We start from the raw sequence: 22,494 nt of genomic DNA, 5'->3' as shown, positions 1-22,494 counted from the left end.
ATGCAGTTAAAATTCAGTTAACATCACCTTTCCTTTCTCCTTTTTTTCCCATTGTATGTTCTGTCTATTTAAATGTCAGTCTCCTTTGGTCAGAAACCCAGGCTTAAAAAAAAAAAGCCTGAAACTTCCCAGGATGGTGGAGTGACAGCTTGCACATGGAGCTAGAACCTGTAAGCAATGGAGCTAAAGCAGAGGTCTGTGTACAAGGCAGGCACTTGGAAAAAAAAAAAAAAAAAAGAAAAAACTCCACAAGCCAAACACACACCCCAAAACCCAGTCCACTAGTAGACAAACATCGCTCTGCAATTGCTACACACATTGCCCACTTCAAGCATGAGGGCTCAAATATACTAACAAATTACTGGTTAGACAAGTTACCACATCAGCTGAGCTGCAGTAGTAGCCAGAGGTAAATATTTAGTAAAACATGCTTACCTAAATGTTAGCAAGAACATTTTGAGGAAGTGCTTTTGACCTCACATTTCTGAAGGAGCTTGAATGCCCCTGAGTAATAACAGCTCAGCTGTCAGAGCTAAAGCAAGTTAAAACTGCTTTAAAGGGGTCACTGCAGTTAATGGGGAAAGCCTGGCGTCTTGAAAGTGGCTACTGCATCCATCAGAAGGATCTTTTGCACTTTAACATCAGAAAAAATGTATGAGATTGGTTCATGCTGCATCTGTGTCTGTTTTAATCATGATTAATGATATGAATTACTATTTCTCCCTGTTTCACACTGGATAAGAAAATAGATTTTACCTATAAAACTACAGAATAATTCAGGTTGCTAGAAAGCTCTAGGCGCCATCAAGTCCTGCAGACACAGCAGAGCTAAGCTCAAGCCTAAGTCGCATCGCTCAGGGCTTTGTCTGGGCAAGTTTTGAGTTTCTCCAAAGATGAAGATTCCATAATCTCTCTGTGCAGCCTGTTTCAGTGCTAAACCACTGTCAGCAGTTGGGAATATTTTATCTTTATGTTCTACCAGCTTCCTTCACTGCAACTTGTCTTTTCTTCTTTCACTGTGTACTTCTGAGAAGGGTATGCATCTTCTCTACAGATTCTTGTTCAGATAATGGAAGAAGATACAATTGGATCCACTCTCCTCCTCCCAGCCTTTTCCAGGATGAACAAATCTAGTTCCTTCACATTCCCCTTGAACACCACGTGCTCCATTCCCCCTTAATCATCTTCGTGGCCCTTTGCTTAACTAGCTCAATTTCATCAATCTCTCCCCATTACTGGGGCACAAAACTAGACACAGTCTTCCAGCTGCTGTGTCACAAGTGCCAAGTTGGGGGGAATAATCCCTTCCTTTGACCTGCTAGCTGTGCTTTGGCTAATGCAACCCAGCATGCAGTTAGTCCACATCACACATGGGTGCACTGCTGATTCATCAACACAGCGACTGTCCTACAAGTAAACACCTACAACATGAAATCAGTCTTTCCGAGTCCTTAGTTTGCATTGGCAATCACCCATCCTTAGCTTGCTGTGGTGCAGAAATTAATATCAAAGCCCTGGCCATCATAAAAATCAATACTAGATACGAAAGTGTTACTATAGTACTAAAATCAAGAAGCGTAGAGAAGGAAATTAGAATCATCAAATTCTTTCAAATGATAATAACTAAAGCAAATTAAGCAGCTATGAAACATCCTGTTCTCTGGAGCTTAAAAGCAACAAGGCAATAAAAAACCCCTAACCCTTGCAAAGCTAAATAAGTTTCATGGAGAGATTTTGTTTCTTTTCTCCACAGGTAGAACCACCAGCTTAAAGATTTTGCTTTAGCTGGTACCTTAAAGATTTTACACAGCAAAGGGCCATTTAGGCCACGTATATAACTGAAGCCATTTGCTAGCTGCACACATACAATACCTTCTACTGAGGTTTATCTCCCAGATTGGTGGAGATAGTTCTTTTTTCTAAGTAAATTAAACTTTGCAGCCCACTGTATGCAGAATTAGGCTATATAAAAGAATATCCAGTTCTCTGTCATCATTATTAAAATGTTGTATTTACACCATTACTCATGAGGGAAGATTTTTTTTTTGTCCATATAGCTATATTTCTAGGAATAAGAAACACATCTGTGCAGGGAATTTTGACTTTACAATTTTAACAGTGTCTTTCAGATTTCTACCACTGCTGAAAATACGTAGCTGCCAGTAACCCCCATCCTGGAACCCACATCCTGGCTTCACAAACTGGCTTCCAATATTCTGTGACCTCAAAGGGTCTTTTCTGATCTCCTGACAGGAGATGTGGCTGTGCAAAGAAGCCAGCAAGTAGGCAGCCTATCTATAGAAAGTGAGAAAAGTCATTAACACCCTCCTTAAGACAGGTGGAAGCACTGTATGATCCATGCCATTGCTCCAAGGAAGGGGGACAGGCAGAAAGACAGACTTGGGGAATAAATCTTGTTAGAGGTCGGAGTATTGAACAGGAAGAAAGGCTAAAGGAAGCTTCACTTTGAACAGAGAGAGAGAAATCCAGTAAGAGTTCTACTTCCAGCCACTAGTTTATATGTCTGCTTTAAAAAACAAAACAAAAAAATCACATACAGGCCTTAAAATGCAGAATAAGAATCAATTCTATGACAATCAGATGAATTCAGATTTAAAAAAGAAATCACCAAGAAGAAAACAGCCCTTTAACAACTTCCAAATCCCTAGCTTATACAGAAAAGAGTTCTTGGAAGGAATCTGAAAATCTTGACAGCTATGAGATTACATCATTCATCTCACACATCTGATTTTACAAAAATAAGGATGTTCTATTTTCCTACTTGGTGACTTTTGAGATGTTATTTTCACTATGAAGGGCTGATCAATTGCTTCTGCAGAGGCCAACAGTGCAACAATGATACAATGAGATCTGTAGTTTCCTTTGGACCCTCTGTTAAGTACAACAAAAAGTTCTAGACAGCCTTTAGTATTCAAGCAAAATAGATACAACTGCAATTTTTAAGTTCTTGCTGCTGGGGTTCTCATAACAGCAACACAACAAAGATCAGCCAGTTTCCCTGAGACAGAAAACTGATGCTTGAATTCTGAAGATACATCTCCAAAGAGTAAAATTACAATAAAGTTCAAAGCATGTGTGGTAGCTATTTCCCCAGATGCTTCCACTCTTCTAGACACATACTTGACATTCCTGATGCAAGGATGGCTCTCGAACATTTCGGTTTCATGGTCATAGCATGAGTATCTTCAAATGACATGGCAAGACCTTTAATCAGCTGCACTAAGGTCTTTTTCAGGGATTCTGACACAAAATTTGGTATTTGCTCCTTCACCTGTCTCTGGTCTTTGGGTTAATTCACTTTCATGTTATCTAATCTCTCTCTCCATTCCTGTACTCAGCTTCTAAGGTGACACTCCTCAGCTTTCATAGGTATTACTAAGGGCTTTGCTTTTCTGCTTGCCATGACCAACACATAAAGGTAACTTAAGGAACTGGGATGGAGCCTGTCAATACATTATCTTTCAGTCATCAATAAATCCACAACATTTTTCATATGGTTATTCAAATTGACGGTGTAGAGGTGAAAGGGCAAAGAAAAAAAGGGCCTTACCACTTTCAGAGGCGTACACAACACTGCCCATCCTCCAATAAGCTATTTTGCTCTTAGTGGAAAAGTGACAGAACCCAAGTTCACAGGTCTCAGCTTCACTAGCATTCCCAGGTAACAACTGCCTCTGCTGTGGTCTCAAGTCCAAATATTCTGTGGGGCAAAACCTAACACCTCCTTCAGAAAGTACATGCTAAATCCCTCACCTCCCATTCTCCTCCATTTTCCCACTCATCCGGTCTCTGGGAACTTGAGGACAGTTCACATTAGCACACAAAGGCCCAGTTTAACATGTGACCACTCAAGCAAGCTTTGTGCAGTCCATGTAGGACTAACTCTGCTATAGCTACCCTACTGTTGGTGCCCAGGGTAACCTAGGGAAAGCTAGGAGAGGCAGGTACCTCTGTTGGCCCCGTGTGCACGGTGCAGACATGGCTTGAAATAGCTGGTGTGCCTAAAGGAGAGGAGAGCTCATCTGCACCCGTGCACCATCTCTTCCTCTCACAAGGGATCCCAGCAGGCCTCCCCTCCCATATGCCTCTATCGCAGCCAGTCTCAATTTACACTGGTACATCGGGGTAACAGGATCATTTTGTCAGATGCCGGCCAGTTACCTCACGTAACTAAAAATAGAGACATGCTGCAGCAGCAACTGACTGGCAAAAGCATTTTTAATGGTGACTGACGTATTCAATCAAGACAATACGCGAGATGTAAATTGCAGACAATGAAGGACATTTGTAGAAGGACAGATGAGAGGAAAAACAACAAAGCACCCTGGCTTTGCTTATGAGAGACGTGTGAAAGATTTCTGCTGCTTTTTTCAACGACGGTGCTATTTAGATTACAATTACTTAAAGCGAACCAACAATAATACAAGCTCTTCTGCTATTCTAAGAGAGGCTATAAAAATCTCATTGTCAGCTGCATCATTCATCACGATAACCTCATTTCAACTGAAACAAAATCTCTGAGACATCACCTCCCCCCGCTTCCTTCCCTTTTTTATTTGCCTATAATAAGGTCTATAGTCTGGGGAGCGCTCGGGCTGAATTCCATGCATTGTGATTCACAAAATGAAAATCTGGTATTATATGCCCACTGACATTCACATCAGCAGCAATTCATGCAGCAAAAAGCCATATGCCATGCACCTCTGATTTAACTGTACTACAAAAACATATCCTAGAAAGAAGAAATAAAAATACAGAGACAAAAGTGGTTCCTGGGATCTGATTATTATCCGCACTTTAAGACAGGAATGACAGCGGCAATATCACAAAATATGCTGTTTTGGTGACAGTTCCAGTTAGGTTGTATCATTTCCCTTAGTGACTAACACACTCTACATGCAAGCGAGGAGTTCTTTCCCAGTGCAAAAGGTTTCTACAGAGTACAAAAAAAGCAGTTAGCACAGATAACGTGCACTCAGTGTTTCTCCTCTGGTTATCAGGCTTTCCACTCAAACTTCTGAAGGCTGAGATGTTTATTGGTTTGATCAGCACCCACAGAGACGAAAATGAAGAGCGCTTTGAAAATATGAAGTACCAACAGTTTTAAAAATTGCCATCTCCAGGGTGTTAAGCAGACCCATATGCGTTCTACAGTAATACACAGACTTCATTAGAAAGCCGGGGGATAAAATCCACTCTGCCAGTGATGGCTAGGTTTTTCACAAATAAGAGATTTCATTGCTGAAACCAACAGCGACTTTCATCACTGGGGAAAGGATAAAACAAACAAGTTTCTGACCAAGGAATGGATTATACTAAAATACTCTTCCTTTTTTTTTTGCCCCCTAAATAAGAGATGTTTTGTTAAGGCACCCCCTCCTTTCCTTGCTTTTTGCTTGAAGAATCCATGTCTTTCTTAGCATACCCATCCTGGCACATAAATGGGCAGAATTTCAGCTTTAAAATGCTTCTCCTTTTAAGCCTATGCCTTCCATGAAATCATTGCATAAGTGATCACTGGAAAAGGACAGTTTAGCTAGGATAATAACTAGATGTGACGCTGCTACTAAAGACTTTCAAAGCCTTCTGGCAAAGACCGAAAATAGTAAAGATATATTTTTAATGAAAAAAAAATCTTTGAACTAGGAAAATAGTTCATAAGCCACAAAGTGCAGAGAAAGGGCAAGTGTTGCTCCTTACTGCTTCATTATCCAGTCTAAGTACTTGTGTTTCACAAATTAGTTTTCTTTTTAGATATATTTGCATTCCTGACAATGCTAGTTAAGACTGAAAAATTTTCAAAAGGAATCAACCAACTAGATTTAAAAATGCAATACTCTGTTCAGTTCGTTTGAGCTTGACAGTCCCAAGCTTTAGAGTATGAATATTTAAATTTAGATTTGATTTTTACAGACTGATGCCTCAGTAAGTGGAAGACCGCATCTTCAGCGTCTTAAACAGCCCCTCTCAGGTTCCTGCAGCCAGAATCAGCAGACGAGTAATAAACTGGCTTTGACAAACGCAGTGGGACACATTTGGAGATCTGACAGGTGTAGATAAATGCACAGAGATGAAGACGACAAAAAAGAGCCATTCTTAAATGAGCAGCCAGTGAAGGAATAAAACTGCAATATGCAGGCCACAAAAAGCATAGGGGGAACACTGACCAAATGCTAGGGAAAGGTCTTAAACAGGCTCTCACTACTTCACATTAAATTGCGCTGCTTAACACAGGCTTCTTAAGGAAGTGGTTGCTAATGGAATAGACCTGACAACCCTCCTACACCCAAATTTATGCTCTTCTAGGAGAGTCCCATTGTATTTGGAGGATGGCTTTTTTCTTCAATGAAAAAATCACATTTTCTGTATAAGCTATGCAGCAGGCTTGCAAAATGTTAATTGCTATACATTTTTTAATAAATTCATGCATTACACAACTAATGATACAATATATTTATAGCAATTATCTGTTTCCAATAAAAGTTAATAAAGTGCTAATGGCCTCAGGTGTGAAAATGTGGAATTTAATTTGTGCTAATCTGTCTAAACCTGGGGAATACTCAATTCACTCTATGTGAGAATAATTTATTTGCGGTGTCCCTGACTGATATAAACAAAGCATTGCCAAGGGAAGGTGCAATAAAGCTAACAGAGAGGTGCAATCATTCCACTAGCCTGGTGTTTCCCACAGGTAAAATGCAAACAGAAAGCCTTCCAAGGCTTCTCTCAAAAAAAAAATTTAAATTAATCTGCTTCAGACTGGTGAAAGAACACCCATAAGAAAACAATAAATGCTTTGGAGAGCATCTGTGAAGAGTTATTTACCATCCCTTTCCCTCCTTGTCGTTGAAAGGAAATGCAGATGACAGACAGACTTATGGACTGACCAGACAATTTTACTTCCAAGTTCGTTTGAATTAATTTTTCTCCTGTTTGAGGTAATGGTTCTTTCACACACCCAGAGCTATCATTTGCCATCCCCCTCCAAGCATCCCTGTGAGGGGGCAGGAAAAGAGGAGCACAGACACAGAGGAAAGCACCTCTGAGGCTTTGAGGCCGGAGCTGCTGCTGCAGCCTGGTGCTGTGACAGGGCGATGGAGGAGGCTGGAGCAAACGGCCAGACATACTGGTTCCGCTTTTGGCCCTGCCACTGCTTCACTGCCAAGACACTTGAGCTCTGGATGCCTTTGCCACCTTCCTTTCAATGGGGCTTACCAAGACTCAGCCAACTCTGCAACAAGCAGAAAAGTGCAGAATATCGTTAGTGCCACTAGAGGGGATCACTCGAGCATGCTAGGAGGCCTGCTCCTCCTCCAGGTGTGCAGCAAAGCCCTGCCGCTTCCAGGTCAGGCATGGAGCTGCCATGGCAAGAACGAGCACTAGGACACGGTTGCAGCCACGGGGGCACTTTGGATAGGATCTGCACACAGTCTGCTCCTGGAGTCTCCCCGATTTGCAGAGGATCCAGCCAAGCCGGTGACAGCTCCTCTGCCACATTGCTGCTCTGACCCTTTCCAAATGACCCTCTATACCTTTGCTTCCTTATGGGTAACTCGCATTATCTGATGGTGGTGATGGCCCACAACACGTTTCCACACAAAACACCACTCACGCAAGTACACTCCTTAAAAGCCTGCCCTTGAACACTTAGTCATATTTTGCACCAAGCCTTACACAATTATTCATCCTACAGCTGCCGAAAGCGTGACAACACTAGAGAAGCTGAGAACCTGTGGCATGGCATTTCCAAACCGTCAGTGAGCAAGGAAATGGTATTTTTCATTTTTATGTTATGCTTGGTTACCTTTTCTGTTATCTTGTCACAGAGCAAGGAAAAATGTTCGCAGGGTTTGAGCATGAGCAATAAACATCTTTTGTGGTTATCAAATGCCTCGGTGTTTGCTTTGGCATTTAATTACAGGACTCACGTAGGGCATTTATTGTTTGCATCTGCTGCCAGTGTGAACAATGTCTACTCTACTGATTACCACAGAAGACAGTTTGTTATGTGTATACCTGTCAGCAACATATATTATCATCTTGCTGAGCAGACCCCACTCCTCCACAGGGATCCAGTGCTGCAGCTTGCTGCATCACTGAAATAGCCAAATACCACAAGTGCAGTTGCTCAGGGCACCCCGGTCTGCCACTGTGGAATGAGTGCTAGCCTTGCCAAAATGCTGAAACCAGAATTTTTGGGGGTTTCTGAGAATGTTTTTCTTATTACAAAATAAATTTTCATAGAACATTTAAAAGGTGGTGTTTTATACTATGATGACCTCAAACACATGGTCAGCAGGCAAAATAAATTAACTAGACTTCTCAGTAATGAGAAAAATGCATCGGTAGCATCACTAGCCAACCTCTTCCCACTTTTCTATTCCTCAAACCTGTAGTTCCAATGAATGTAGTAGATTTTGATCTCAAGCACCATATACCACAGGACTTAAAATGTTTTTCAGTTTTGGCATCCCCTACTTAACTGTAGCCATGTTGAAATGTTAATCTGTGTCTTGTTATGACTAGTCATTTTTGGCCATCTAAAAACCTAAGAGCAGCTATCATTTTGCCCATTCTCTAACAAAGCAGCTTCAAAACCTCGGTAGGTGAATCAAATAATTTCATCTTTTTCCTTCCACACTGGGACTGGAAGTAGTAATTTTTATTCTTAATTTTTTTTTAAGATGGCATTACACCAGGCACAGAATTAGCCAATTGTTCATATTGTTCTGCAGGTCTAATAAGGCAAGCTATGGCTGGCCTTGCAATTAAAATAATCCATTTGCTCACCCTTCTTCCTATTAGCATGTGCACTTCAAACCTACAAAAAGTAGCAGACTGAAATCTCTGGAGAACAGAGGTAAGAGGATAATCTTGTCCCCTACATAATGTCCTGTCTGTGGTCTCCTTGTCTCATGAGAAATAATATGTGATTTTAAAAGAAGATCACTAACAAGATGGCAATCTTAATGTAAATCCTCATTAGGGCAACACAGGTGCATTTATTGAAGTATAACTAGTGTGGATCAACAAAAAATTTTCCATTGCAAGTATGCTTTTATTTGGGTCCATGGAAGGAATTTTACAGTGGGGCAGTTACCTTGAATTCTACCTACCATCATGTTAAAAATAAACAAAAAACCCCCAACCAATTTAAGCATATTTTACTCTGTGTGGCAGATTACCCTAGGCAGAGTGTAGGCGGTCCCTACATGAGGGAAAACTGACTAATGGGCACCTTTTTAAATGAGCAGGCTGATGATGAAGGCTTCTAGATGCTAGAGTGTGAGGTAACTCTTACAGTCAGCACCGACTCCAAAAATCAATACACAATGCTTTCTTCTGCTGCAATGAAATACATAGAATTATGTAACGCTTGGAGACAAGATTATATTTTCGAAGACATAAACCATGCTGTCTGCTCACAAATGACTGTGGAGGACAGAGCTTGTAAAATGTCAGCTGGTCATCTGTAGGCTCAAAGGAAAACAAAGATGTTTCAAATGGAATTGTTGCCACTTGCATGACTGTCTAACTGCATCTTAATTTCTCTAGAAAACTCACCAGACATGAATTATGTATGTCTTAAAGTGTTGTAAAGGCATAATATAAGCTTATCTGCCTGACTGAACTATTCTATTCAGCCATCTACCAGTGTATTGAGAGAATGGGGAAAAGGGTTTCAGTCTGACAGTATCATACTATCACCATAGAGATCCAAGGAGTTTTTCTAGTGCAAGAGTTGACAAAAGGTGTCTGTTTTAATGAATGAAAATCAGAGAGACAAAGCATGAGATCATAAATGTTTCACTAAAACACCATAAAATTCTTCCAATTATGAGCAAAATGCCGTTTTAATTATTTTTTAAGCTTTAAAAATGAACAAACCTATATGAAATCTCCACAACATGAACTGAGGAACCACAATGGCGCGATATGCCATTTTGTTATCAAAAGAAAGTCTTAATCTGATGCTTAAAAAAAACCTTGAGAAACGGCACTGAAACCTAAGGAGAAGTATTCAGTCACCACATTTCTTTCAGTGCCTATCATTCTCCAATGCAAGACAGGAGGAAATAAATCTCTATATGTGCACACAGACCTCCTACAGCCCCTCAATGTACCAGCTATTGTGATTAATCAAAATTTAAAATTAAATAAAGCGCTCCTTATCTTCAATTGTGATTAAAGACCAAAGCAAGTGGATTAGCTTTTTATCAGAATCCTCATGCCCAATTTTTTTCTGGAGATTTTGGGGAAGGAAGGGAATAAGGAAGAAAGTCAATGATCCTGTCAGCCAGGTGGGTAGTAAACCACAGCAAAGTGGTGTTTCACACATTACCATGACAATCAAGTTACTGAAACTGAAAAGTAGTAACACAAAGAGAGGCTAAAGGATGATTTTTCCACAGTAACTAAGCTACTGCATCTTGTGAGGCCTGTGTTCTTCCCATTCGCTCCTGAAAGTAGAGGCTGAACACTCCCTGGGTCCAGACGGCCTTCACCTGTGAAGTTTTCAAAAGTAACTGCATAGAAACAGGTACCCGTTGCACACAGGCAAGATGCAGTAAGAATACTAACACGCTGCGATCACCAAAGCCTCTTGCCAGGTGAGGATTAAAAATGGTGGGGTTTACTTTGGTAAAGCCATCAGCACTGGCAGCAGTCACCCACCAACCAGATGGGTAAACCTTGGGTACCACTATATAATGTATCATTCCCCACAAATCCAGAAGTGCTTTACAAGCCCACACAACATCAGAGCTTGCTTCACCTCACAGATCCCTTTAGGCTTATCAGCTGAGTAATGCACATCACCACCACATGTCATCTGAAGTGGATAAGAGCACAAAAATCTCCTTATGACTAAAAGAAAGGATTTAGATAAGCAGAACGTAATTACCGAACCATTAGAAATTAAAGTCACAAGAGTTCAGTATTCCCTCCCCTTAACAAAAACAGTTACAAAATCAAGAGTGATTTCTCAGGCAGAGATCCTGGGTTCATCTCTCATGCACCACAGTGCCACCACCAGACACACATCCTGGTAGCATGATGGCAAATGTTTCAGATTTGCCCCATGGAGTTAAGGATCACCTATGTCTTCAGTGACACATGCAGTAGGGACCTACCACCCACCTTGATGAACCTGAAAGAGCTGCTGGGTGAAGTTGCAGGGTTTTCGGTAACAGAAAACACAAATAGCAAACTTGTCACACCAGAGAAGAAACTACGTGATCTTCCATGAAGCTCCACAGCAATGCCTAACACTGAAAAGTAAACTTCTTTGTTTTCTTTTAGGGTGATGCAGGCTGTTGCCAGAAAAAGGACCATTCTTCTCCTGAATCCCCTAGGATTACTAACAATATTCCAACTCAAGTTGTGGGAAATTATATACACAAGTTTTTCTTCTACTGAGACAGAAGGGCTGTAATAATAGGCAGTTGTTAATACATTTGATTAAAACAACCATATATAACAAAGAAGCCTCAAAAAGTTGTTGCTTTTTTAAGCCCTTGATTTTAGGTTTCTGTACTGTTTGGTGATTTATCTCACTATTGCTCCTTCTGCACTCCCAGACCATTAGGTAAGACAAGCACATCAGAAATTCCATGCAAGAACAAGCCTCGAGGTCATCTAGCTACAACATCACGCATTTTGGACTTCCCTTCTCTCTTCTGCCTGGGCTGTCGTACTGCTGCCAACTATCTTTCCTAAAAGAACTCAACAAAGGTTATTCAACACCATGTCCTACGGATTCACCTTTGCTCTGCAGTGGAAAATGGACATTTAGACCACTTCAATAATAGACTGTTCCAATTAGAAATTAGGCACAACCATTTGACGTAACATTTGATTCTGGTGACTTCAGAGCACTTGTATGGCACATGCTGACATGATACAACAGTGTCACTTTTCATTCTTAGCAAACAGCTCTATAATCAACATGCATCTAATCACAGGGAGAGGCTCAAGATCCAGTCAAAGGGTCCCAACAAAGATAAGGATGCCAACTGGCCACAAACACGAGTTTGGCATTCTTACAAAATGCCAAAGATACTTTTCAGCCTCCTGGTAAATTAGACAGTTAAAATAGGATGTCTAGGGACTATTAGAACAGAAAGCACTGCTCTCCACAGCTTTGCTGATAGTCAGGAGATTGGCTGAAACTTCCAGGACGCTGTCTTACAACAAAAAGGGTGCAATACCGAGGGGGGTTTTGTTAGGTTTTTGTTTCGTTTGGGTTTTTTTTTTTTGTTTTAGCAGGCTAAACTGCACAGCACTTTGTTCAGGATTGTGTCCACTCTTGAATATTTTATCACTTCAGTGCTCATACAAAATGAAAGGGATGCACAGAATTATCACTGCAGTACTCTCTTTGCATTATTTACAACCTTAGAGGCTGCAGCACTTCAGCATAATATTGCTAACATAAAAAGGCAGAATTTCCCCTCAAGCTAGGTTTTTAGTTTCACAGCCTGCAGTGCAACATGATGGAAAAAGGTCTGTGATCCTCCCTTACACACCCCATCCCCTAACCCCACTTCCTAAATGCTGGCCCTCGGATGTACAAAGAATCTGAACAGATGAAAACTCCACAGAGCATGCAGCAGGAGCGGGATCAGTAAACCCCTATGCTTCTAGGGAAGAATACATGGCCTTGTTTCACCATCCTGCCCAGTTATACCCACCCCGCCCTTTTTCTTGCCTTGTTAAAGTCCTCTGAAGTTGCCCTCATTTCCTTCCATGTCTTGTTCAAGAGCTGAATGCAGATACAGAAGAACTCCTCAAACGATCTGTCATGGGTGAAGAACATGGGATGGAAATCGTTGCAGGTCTCACTGGCTAAAAACAGAAAAACAAGGAGGGTGGAATAAAACATGTACAGGCAGGAGTTTCAAAAAATGCACGTAAAACACAATACAATTTAGAAAACACTGTAACTGAGAGGAGTCCCAGTTCTGCTAGCAAATGATGTCAAAACATTATCCTGAAAAGCCAGCCTTAGTCTAGAGTCGTAAAGAAAATCAAACACCATATAGAGCCTGTCTGCAGGCAACCAGCAGCAAGAACAAGAAGCAGCAACTACCTGTTTGCCTAAATATTCTCTCAATGGCTGTTTCGTTCGTGCCAAGTTTTGTTGTTCAGGCCGGGACAGAGACACACAGAAGAAGCACAAGCCTCCTCATCAAAACAAGAGCCTTCCCCACTGCTAACAGTGTGTACCATATTGCCTGCTGAGGACCAAACCCCAAACTCCATCAGCCACAAAATAGTATTAGATCAATGTACACATTGAAATGTGAAGCTCTGCTGACACAGCAGAAGATCAACCATATTGTACACAGATATACCACAGAAGTAACCAGAGAACTCTAGACAGACGTATAGACAAGAATGTAACTGACTGATTTTGTCCTTTGAAAATAACTGGAAACAAAAGAAATGGATCTTCTGTCATTTGCCCCTTATCTGAGATGGGAAAAAAAAAACCCCAACCCCCAAACCCAAACTTCCTTTTTTAATCAAATACCAGCTTTTAGGAAGGAAAAAAATAAAAAGAATACTATAATGATGATCCCAAAAAGGAAAAGTACAGTTTGGCAAGACTTCTTGAGTGAAGAATGGATTTTTGATAAATAAGGGCTGAAGCAATGCTGACCTCTGGGCACATCTGAGCAACCTGGAAACAGAAGGGGCTTTAGCCAAGGACTGAAAAGGATCCTTAATCCCTGCCATGACTTGCAGGGCCACCTCAGTAGGTTGCATATTTATGCTCTTAAAAAACTAACAAAAAAAAGTCAAGTTGACCAAGTCTTTCTTCATGTACCTAGTCCCTAAATCTCTCAGCTTCAGCTTTCACTTCTGCATGGTTGCATCATTGGACTTTCCCAGCAGTCACTCACATGCCTATACATCAGCATCTTCCCCTACTTCAGGATCAAACAGCCACTGTTTAGGCCAGCCTCCTCCTCTGCAAGAACAGGAGAATTATCAAGCATTGGGCTAAATCAGCCTTTTCCTGAGGCTAGATCGCTATCTGACATCTGCTTTCCTTCAGCAGAACTGGAGAAATTAGAGTTAAGACTCTTTGCAGGAGAATGTGAATGGCTCAGGCAGGCTGACTCCATGCACCAGCTGTAAACTCTTGGTCCTGGTACCTCTTCTAGCTGCAAAAACTTTCAGCATGTTTAATTACCTCTGCCACACAAACATGAGTTGCACTTAGAATCACCTGAACCCTCAAAGAAAAAGGGTTTCTGATCTTCCCCAACACACACTGTTCCAATTATAAAGCAAAACTCTGAAACTTAATTGTAAATTTGAAGCTTAATTTTAGCATCAGATTTACCAAAATCTAATCAATTCCTCAGCTACATAGCGAGGATGAGAGTTAATTTTGGAGCACAGGTTTCATTCTAATCAAATAAACTCCATTTACTTCAAAGAATATGCATTCAAGGGGGAATTAGTCAAAGCAGAGAGACCTATATTTATGAAGCACGATTCAATCCCTTTAAAAGAATAAAATGCCTCAGGCATGATTTTCACAGCACCTTCAACTTCCATTCATTCCGCTAGAGCTGCAAGGGCTCAGCACTTGCAATAATCAGACCTTGAGTCTGTAATAATGTCAGAGACACAACAGAACAGATTCTCAGAGGGCACTTGTCTTTAAGTCATGAAATACTATAATGATGAGAAGAAATAAAATAACACCAAGCAGAAGAATGCAGCCAGTACCTTTGCTGTATAAATCACAGCACAAAACAAGGCAATAACCCTCGACATGCATTGGCCTTTCTGATCCTCCTCAGAGCCTGAGCTTATCACTTCTCCTGCTCATAAAAATCAATAAATCAAAATTAATGGAAAAGCTAAGGATTCTCAGAAACTTGATCATCAGTTCTAACTCCTGCTTCTTATGATAATCAGCCCCAAACCATATCTACTACGTTGACTGTTCTGCACACAGAATCAGAGGTGCCACCTCCCTGCACCCTTTTTTTATAACTAGGCAACATACTGTGTTTTATGTCTTTTCAGTATGAAAAGGAAAGAGTGAAAAATCACTGTTATTGGTATAAATGGAGAAAGTTGGGCCTGTTAGAAAGTAGGATTGATGTATTAAAGCACAAAACAAATCCTAAGAAAAATTCAAAACCAAATTATAAACTGCTTCTTCAAAATTCCCACCAGCATCTAGATAGTTGAGGGAAAAAAAAATCTATACTTATTTCAAAGGAGCTTTTTGTATGTCTTGGAAAGTCTATCCAAAATAATACAATTCAATGGAAAAATCTCGAAGAACATCATCAGTGTTTTTATTATAGCATATCTACAGGCTGCAGCTCAGGTCATGTGTATGTTGTGCCCAGAGTGTTTAAATATCTAATGAAACACAACCCTTGTCCAACACTTCTTTTCTCCTTCTGACAGATAAGATGAGGATGAAGGAAAAGGCAGTACTGTGTTACTAGTGGTTTCCAGACCACAGTAGGACTGAGTCACAACCTGCGGTCTTATCCCACTCTCTCCAGCCCCAAGTCAGCACCTCTAAGATCACAGCACTGCCTCTCTCTGCGGAGTGGGCAAATTTAGAGGCTGCTCAGTTTTTCTAATGAAAAACTTCTTGGATTTGTTTTTTCACCAACTTGCAGTTTGACAAGTTGTAAACTGAAAGAGAGGTCCAGCATTAGAATAGTTTGGAGACCTACATAAGACCTGTGTGCAAAATTCCTGCCTTTAAGCCCAGCGCTCTGTAACCTTCATTTTCATGAGCAGGGACTAACCACATTTATAACCACACAAAAACACACACATGGCTACAACACAGGGACACAAATCATCATCGTTATTTAATAACATCATCAAATTTTAATTATGCCTCTGTGAGATCACCTTCGAAAGGCAAGTCACAGATGTCTGGCCTACATAAATCAGGTGAAGATCTTGTTGATTTTCCTTTCTTGGCACAATTCTCAGAGCTGTAGATCAACGTGCCACCTCTCAGGATTCAAGTAGTCCTTCAAGCTTATGGCTGATCTATAGCTGTAACTTTGAGGAAGCAGCTTAGTTCATTTCTCATCATAAATTGCATTGGCAAAAAAAGAGCTAATTTCTACCTGGGAGATTACGTGGTTCCTTGAGTGCGTATTTTTAGTGTCTACCCAACACAATTTTGTCTGTCTGCTCATTTCCTAAATTACAACAAAGACATTCAAGCATCCCAGGCTGTTCAAGCAGTAAACAGATTTGTTATGGTATGTTGTTCCTCTGTGGATTAGTAGAAAACAAGAGGAGAAAAAAACCAAATTGAGAAAGAAGAGGAGAGTTATACCTTCATTTTTTACCCCATCTCTAAATGCTTTTTGCGATGAGAAATAACATCATCAGGGCCAAATTTCTTCTAGCTGTGTCGAGAACAGTTATGCATTTGCATGTTTGCATAAGGCTGTCTTGGAAGAGCACAGGTTACATGATGATATTTCAATAACTGTTTGACTTGAAGTACAGCAGAGATCTAAATTTCGAAGTTGCTGTGGTGAACAGAACCACAATAGGGATTTCTGCATGTAAGATAGACTCCAGGAAAGGACAAGTGCACCAGACCAGACACCAGGCTGGTGTGTCACCTCGCTCGTATGGTGTGTCACCTCGACAGTATGAACAAAAGGTCACCAGTTCAACAGAAACTGATTGATAGCTGGAAGTGCTGATTATGACCTCCCCCCACCTTATAAAGTAGGCTATGTGTGGACATCTAGAACTAGTTTCCACTGGGAAAGTGAAAAAAACCCAATACAAATACAATTTTTTTATCTTAGAATTTATTTCGTGCAATACTTGGAAGTAACACAGAGATAACCCCTCCTGCCCCGAAAGCTACAACAGCAGACAGAGACACAGTAATATACCTCTCCAGGCAAGGTACTGCCCTTGATCTTAAGAAGCCTCTGTTTTCTTCCTGACTCTGCTAAACTGCTATGTTGATACCAGATACTCATCCCCCACCATGTCTTTAAAATGGCATATGGTCATTCTGACCTCCATTGTGAAGTTCCTGAATTCAAAAAATAAAAAGGTTGTACTGGTGTGAAAGTAAAATAATAAATAGCCATATTTATCATGAAGAGGAATGTTTGAAACTAGCAACCGCCCAACCCATTATTTTCAAAATCCATTCATGACGCTAAGGGGGAACAGTTGAGGTCATTTAAACAGTCATTTTTCTGTAAATTTAAGGCTTGGACGCATCACATTGGGAATGCAGATCAAAGATAATTTACTAATCACAAATGAGCCACCTCATTCGTGGATGTCAGCCATGTACTATTGGTGTACAAAAAACAATTAGAACAGATTTGATTAAGCAGATAATGAATGAAAGCGATAACGTTGCTGTGCATTCTCAAATATTTCAAAAGCAGACAGACAGCTTAAATCAATCAAATTATTCAGTCAGCCATATAAATATGGTCACCTGGTGTTAATGCTGTCACACATAAAGGGACAGACAGACACCTGTGGTGGGGAGTAAACCCCTGTGCTGGGGGTGGTATTAACAGATCCTGTGCACCACAAAACTCATCAAGAAAAGCATCCTGAAATTGCATCAGCACAATTTTGAGATGAAAGAAGCAGTGATGCAGAGCCCTGGGAAACTGATTTGCAAAGTCCTAGGGAGAGAGGGGTTTGAAAACATCTCCCTGTCTGAAAGGTTCCTGGGATCCATGTAATCCAATCTTCAGAGAGATCTGCATTTTCTATTACTGAGCTGCTGCTTAATTCTGGATGAGTCATTTATCCCCTCTGTTGTTTTCCCCAATTTCACAGAATGGAGATAATAATATTTGATCAGAGAGGAGGCGGGTGGAAAGATCCATTGCACTTTGCGAAGTGCAGCAAGATCCACAAATGAAGGGTGCAAAATGGATCTTGGAAATATCATCTCCACTTGGCACAGCCTCCTCTGGGATTATTATTTGCCAATAACAGAAGACAACCAAAGAGGAACTAATTCTCACTAGCTCTCAGGAGAAGCAGCACTGTAATTTCTGCTGCTCCCTGAAGATGTGATACAGTAAAAATAACTACCGCCATGACCATTTTTATATACGCAATCAGTATTCTCTCAGTAACACAGAGTACGTAAAAAAAAAGCGCGCACCTAATACTGCAGAAATACAGTGATTGCCAAGTTATCTACACCACTGATCCCTGTAGTTTGCTGGCAATAATAGGAGAGAAAATCTTTGGCTACCTTTCTGGCACTTGATAGCGAAACAGTGTAATTTAAGGCAAGGAAGGTCACTAGCAATGGCAGTGCAGTAATGAAGTAGTAATATTGCTGCCAATCATGTAATTTACTTTCCTAGGGAACAGTGCTGTTTAGAAGGCTCAACTGGTATTAGAACAAAAGCCACTCGTCCTTTTTACTTTGATTGAGAGAATAAGACACAACCAACTAAGCTTCAAGACACAGCAAAACAATGCAAAAACCTAAGCTGCATTTGTTGAATTCCAAATCTAGGTGAATTATGTGAGGGTTTTGTTTCGCTTGCTTTGAAACATAAAGGGGATAAGGAAGCACGCTGCACCACTGAACTGTGCAAGATGTGCCACTGGTTTCCCCACGGGTGTGGGCACATGTGTGAGTGTCTTGGAAAATGTCATCCCAGACAAGGATATCAGGAGTGAATCCAAATCCAAATTTCAGCACCAAAGTAGCATACAATCACTCAGGAAAGCAGTGAGCTGATCATGTAAAGTAGGGCAAAAATGCCCCCTCTTTAACATGTTATGTGGCATTTCGAAAGTGCCAAAATTACTGAGCAATACATGGCTACAAGAGACCTTTAACAACTTACCTTACCTGATCACATATTTATTTGGAATAGAAACAATATGAAATTGCTAAACATACAGCAAAACTACAAACTTGAACTCCTCATAAAGACATAAGGCAAGAGCATTTCTCTGAACTGATGAGACTTCTCATTAGGGGAGCTATAGAGGGAAACAGGAAGAAAAGCACACATAAAAGGCTTCCTACAGTCTGCAAGCTTTCCTTTTTCGAGGCTGAGAATAAATTTCACTACGCATTGAAAAACAAGGATTCCACGAAGCCTCAAGCCTGACAAGACATGCAGCACTAGGATGTTCATGGCACATGCAGACCCAAGCCCTTCACTAACTTACCCAGATTCACCTTGTAGGTGACTGCTTCTGTGTCAGAAACACACCTTCCCTCCCCAAGATGTCATTAAATAAAGGAGCCGCTATTTAAAAATCTGCCTCTCTCGTCGTGCCAAATAAAAGTGGTGGAAGAAGAACCCTGACTGTTGCAGCATGAGTCAATAACGCACTCATCACTACCAACAGATCCAGCAGTTCGCAGGTGGCGTCTGTGCTACATCCATAAGGAGGTGACTGAAGAACAATATCTGGGGCAGACTCACCCTGCCACATCCACAGCTGACGGTGAACTGAAAGAAACCAATGAAGCCAGTAGTGTCCACACAAGCAGGCTAACTTTGTAAAAATAACTCCTTTTACAACTCTCAGTAAATATGGATACTTCACTGCACCTCTCCTGCTTAGAACGGACCTAAAGACGGAACATCATGGTTTTGAAATGCAAACAGAAAGCCAAAGTACAGAGAGAGGAGAGTTACTAAAAAGGCTCTTATATGCAACAAGGAACCAAAAAGATTACAAAGAGTCAGCATCATGCTGATAAGGGCTCCCCACCTCTTTCAAAAGTAGCCTGTTTTTATTTGTGATAAAACAGGTGCCAGATATTAATAACTCTGAACTGCCTCTGAACAATGTGTCATAGCACACTGTTGGGCAAACATGAAAGTACTCTGCTTCCCTCTTCAGTCCTCCAGTACTCCCAGTATAAAAAAAGAGCCGTGATCAATAACAATAAGAAAATGCAGTTTTAAAACCTGAAGGATAAATTGGAGTATCATTTTCAGAGGTGAGGGAGCACTTAATTCAAATTAGTCACATGCTTTTAGGAGAAAACTCCATGACAGTGGAAATGGTATGACAAACAAGGGCTTGAATTTGCCATATCAAGAAGGAATGCCTTTCATGAAAAAAAGGTGTAGATCTGCAAGCACAGATCTGCTATTATGTGCCAGCTTATTTACAGTATCCCTGAATAATAATATAAAAGAATGTTAACCGATTAACATGATAAATTTGCATAGGGACTACGATTTGTGGTCAATTCTAGCAAACATATAGAATAAGCAGGAATTGCATATATAAAGCAGAATCTACAGAAGCTTGTTTAACAAGTAAACATACTATGCAAAACCTTACAAAAGACACAAACACTTCTTACAAACACTGCTGCTCTGTCAGGCTCCTGACACCTTGCAAAGCACACAAGGCAATGATGGCTAGATGAAAGCTTTAAAAAAACCCCAACCATATAAAAAAGCATTTCTGACAATCTGCAAGCCTACAGACTGCCTGTCGACCGCCTGTCTACTTCAAGTCTGACTGATACAGAGTGGCATTGACAGAAGGCCAGCTAAGCTCAGACCTATTAAGGGAAACACCTTATCACATCTGTTACATGTTCATACCCTAGACCCTTCCCTGCTGCATCCTTTCTCTCCTAAGCCCTCAGAGAAACTAGCCTTAACCATATCTCCAGCCAAATCAGGAAGAATGACAGTAGCAATGGGGGAGGCAGATATTCTCAGCATTTATAAAGAGCAGCATAAAGGCAGTCGCTTACACTGCATAACCACTCCTCTTAGCCCTACAACACCCCTTGGCAAAGTTCATTGCTAAATGCTATACTCTGGCACATTTTTTACCAACTGTTGCAGCACCGCAGATGCAGAACACTGAGGGCTGGAGCCAGAAATTCCCGCGTGCAGAAGTGGGCGCTTGCTCTGTCTTTGCTTGTACACCTCCTTGATGTCCCCTCCCGCGAGCAGTACACCAGAAACTGCCTTTCATGGCAGGATTGCCGACTTTTCACTTCTTACTCTGACTGTTCTAGAGAGCACCAGTTTATTGATTCTCCTCCTGAAGGGACTCTTGCTAAAAAGCATACTCTTACCTCTAATTACCCATTTTCTTTATTAGGAAGTTACACAGACTGCATTACAGGTTACAGCTCGTGCCTCTCCAAAGACCTTCTGTGAGATACTTCATCAAGAATATACTCTGGTTACCACCTGAAATACAGACGATGTTGTTTCGATTCACAAGAGAGCTGTCACTGAAAATTAATTCTGCTCTAAATAGGCTGGCTAGGGCTCCATCTGTAAGCAAAACTTAAAGGAGCCCATGAAAACCTGCAGGAAAAACACTACAAACAGTGACCTGGGAAGTCTACAGATTTGTTAGGTCCCACCTTGCTACCTAAGCAGCTCCCATTCTTCCTTCCCTCACACAGACCTCCTCATTAAAATTAAATGTTTAAAATTATAGTGCAAAGAAGTTATGTGGTCATTGCATAAGGTAACTAGTGGAAAAAACTTTTTCTTTTTTTTGATATTTGATCTTACAAGCGAGCAACAGCAGGAGAACTGCAAGGAAGAAAAACAAATGAGCAGATGGAGAAGCCAACAAACCAGCAGTCAAGCCAGGAAGGAAAAGAATCTTTTTCATGGTACCAAGTCATTCCCCTACTAGAAAAAAAAGGTTACAACTGAATTACCCATGCAGACCTGGCACAGACCAGCCACAAACCCTCTATTCTTACCATTAGAGGCATCTGTATACGAGATGCCTCCTTTGGTGCACTTTTGTGACAGGCTGTTAGGCTACCTCCAATACCCCCATGGTGGGGTATGAGGCAGGCTGCCGGCCTGATACCTCTGCCTAATCAGTCAGGCTAGCTCCTGGGAGGACAGGCTAGCTGCTGGGAGGACAAACGGGCAGTTATATAGAAAGTAAGTAACACAGCTAAGCTTACGCCAGCTCCTCTGCCATCAACGAAAAGCAAGAGAACAAAAGCACTCTAAATTCAATCCTGGATATAATCAAAATGCCGAACGAGTTAACAGAATGAGACACATGGAAAGACGACATCAATATCAATTAAAAAAAATTATTGCCTGTGATTAAGGTGAGGGAATTCACTGCATCACATATCCTAGAGCGATGGCAGCTCATCTTTCATTTCAGATCTGGTTCTGAACTTGTGCTGAAACAACATTCCTTGCTTAGGAACCAGGAGGTGCACACCTACTAGCTCTCCTTGATTTCTTTGAAAATATGCAAAAAAAAATATACTACAGCTCCATTTAGGACAACCCACCTTAGCAATAACACCTGTCCTCCCTCCCCTTCTGCATCCCTACAACTATGTGTCTCCTTTAAAAAAAAAAGACAGGTGTTTATACATATATGCACCAAATTGCCAAATAACTCCCTCTGCCACACCCTGTGAACATAAAATGTGAGAAAGAAGAAACTGGCCCCTGGATACAAGTT

The 22,494-nt window shown here is 41.0% G+C and overlaps 1 protein-coding gene across 4 annotated transcripts in view; it reads right to left on the bottom strand.

The window, feature by feature from the left end:
- ELMO1 (engulfment and cell motility 1) overlaps positions 1 to 22,494 on the bottom strand; it is a 314,961-nt gene that overhangs the window by 94,073 nt on the left and 198,394 nt on the right. For all 4 annotated transcript variants that reach the window (XM_075083575.1, XM_075083576.1, XM_075083577.1 and 1 more), the window contains one exon: positions 12,731 to 12,867. In XM_075083575.1, coding sequence (XP_074939676.1) covers positions 12,731 to 12,867 — 137 coding nt within the window. The remainder of the gene's footprint in view (positions 1 to 12,730; positions 12,868 to 22,494) is intronic.

The sequence above is a fragment of the Phalacrocorax aristotelis genome, chromosome 2 (genome assembly GCF_949628215.1).
Source record: "Phalacrocorax aristotelis chromosome 2, bGulAri2.1, whole genome shotgun sequence".
NCBI lineage: Eukaryota > Metazoa > Chordata > Aves > Suliformes > Phalacrocoracidae > Phalacrocorax > Phalacrocorax aristotelis.
This window is presented reverse-complemented; position numbering and strand designations above follow the sequence as displayed.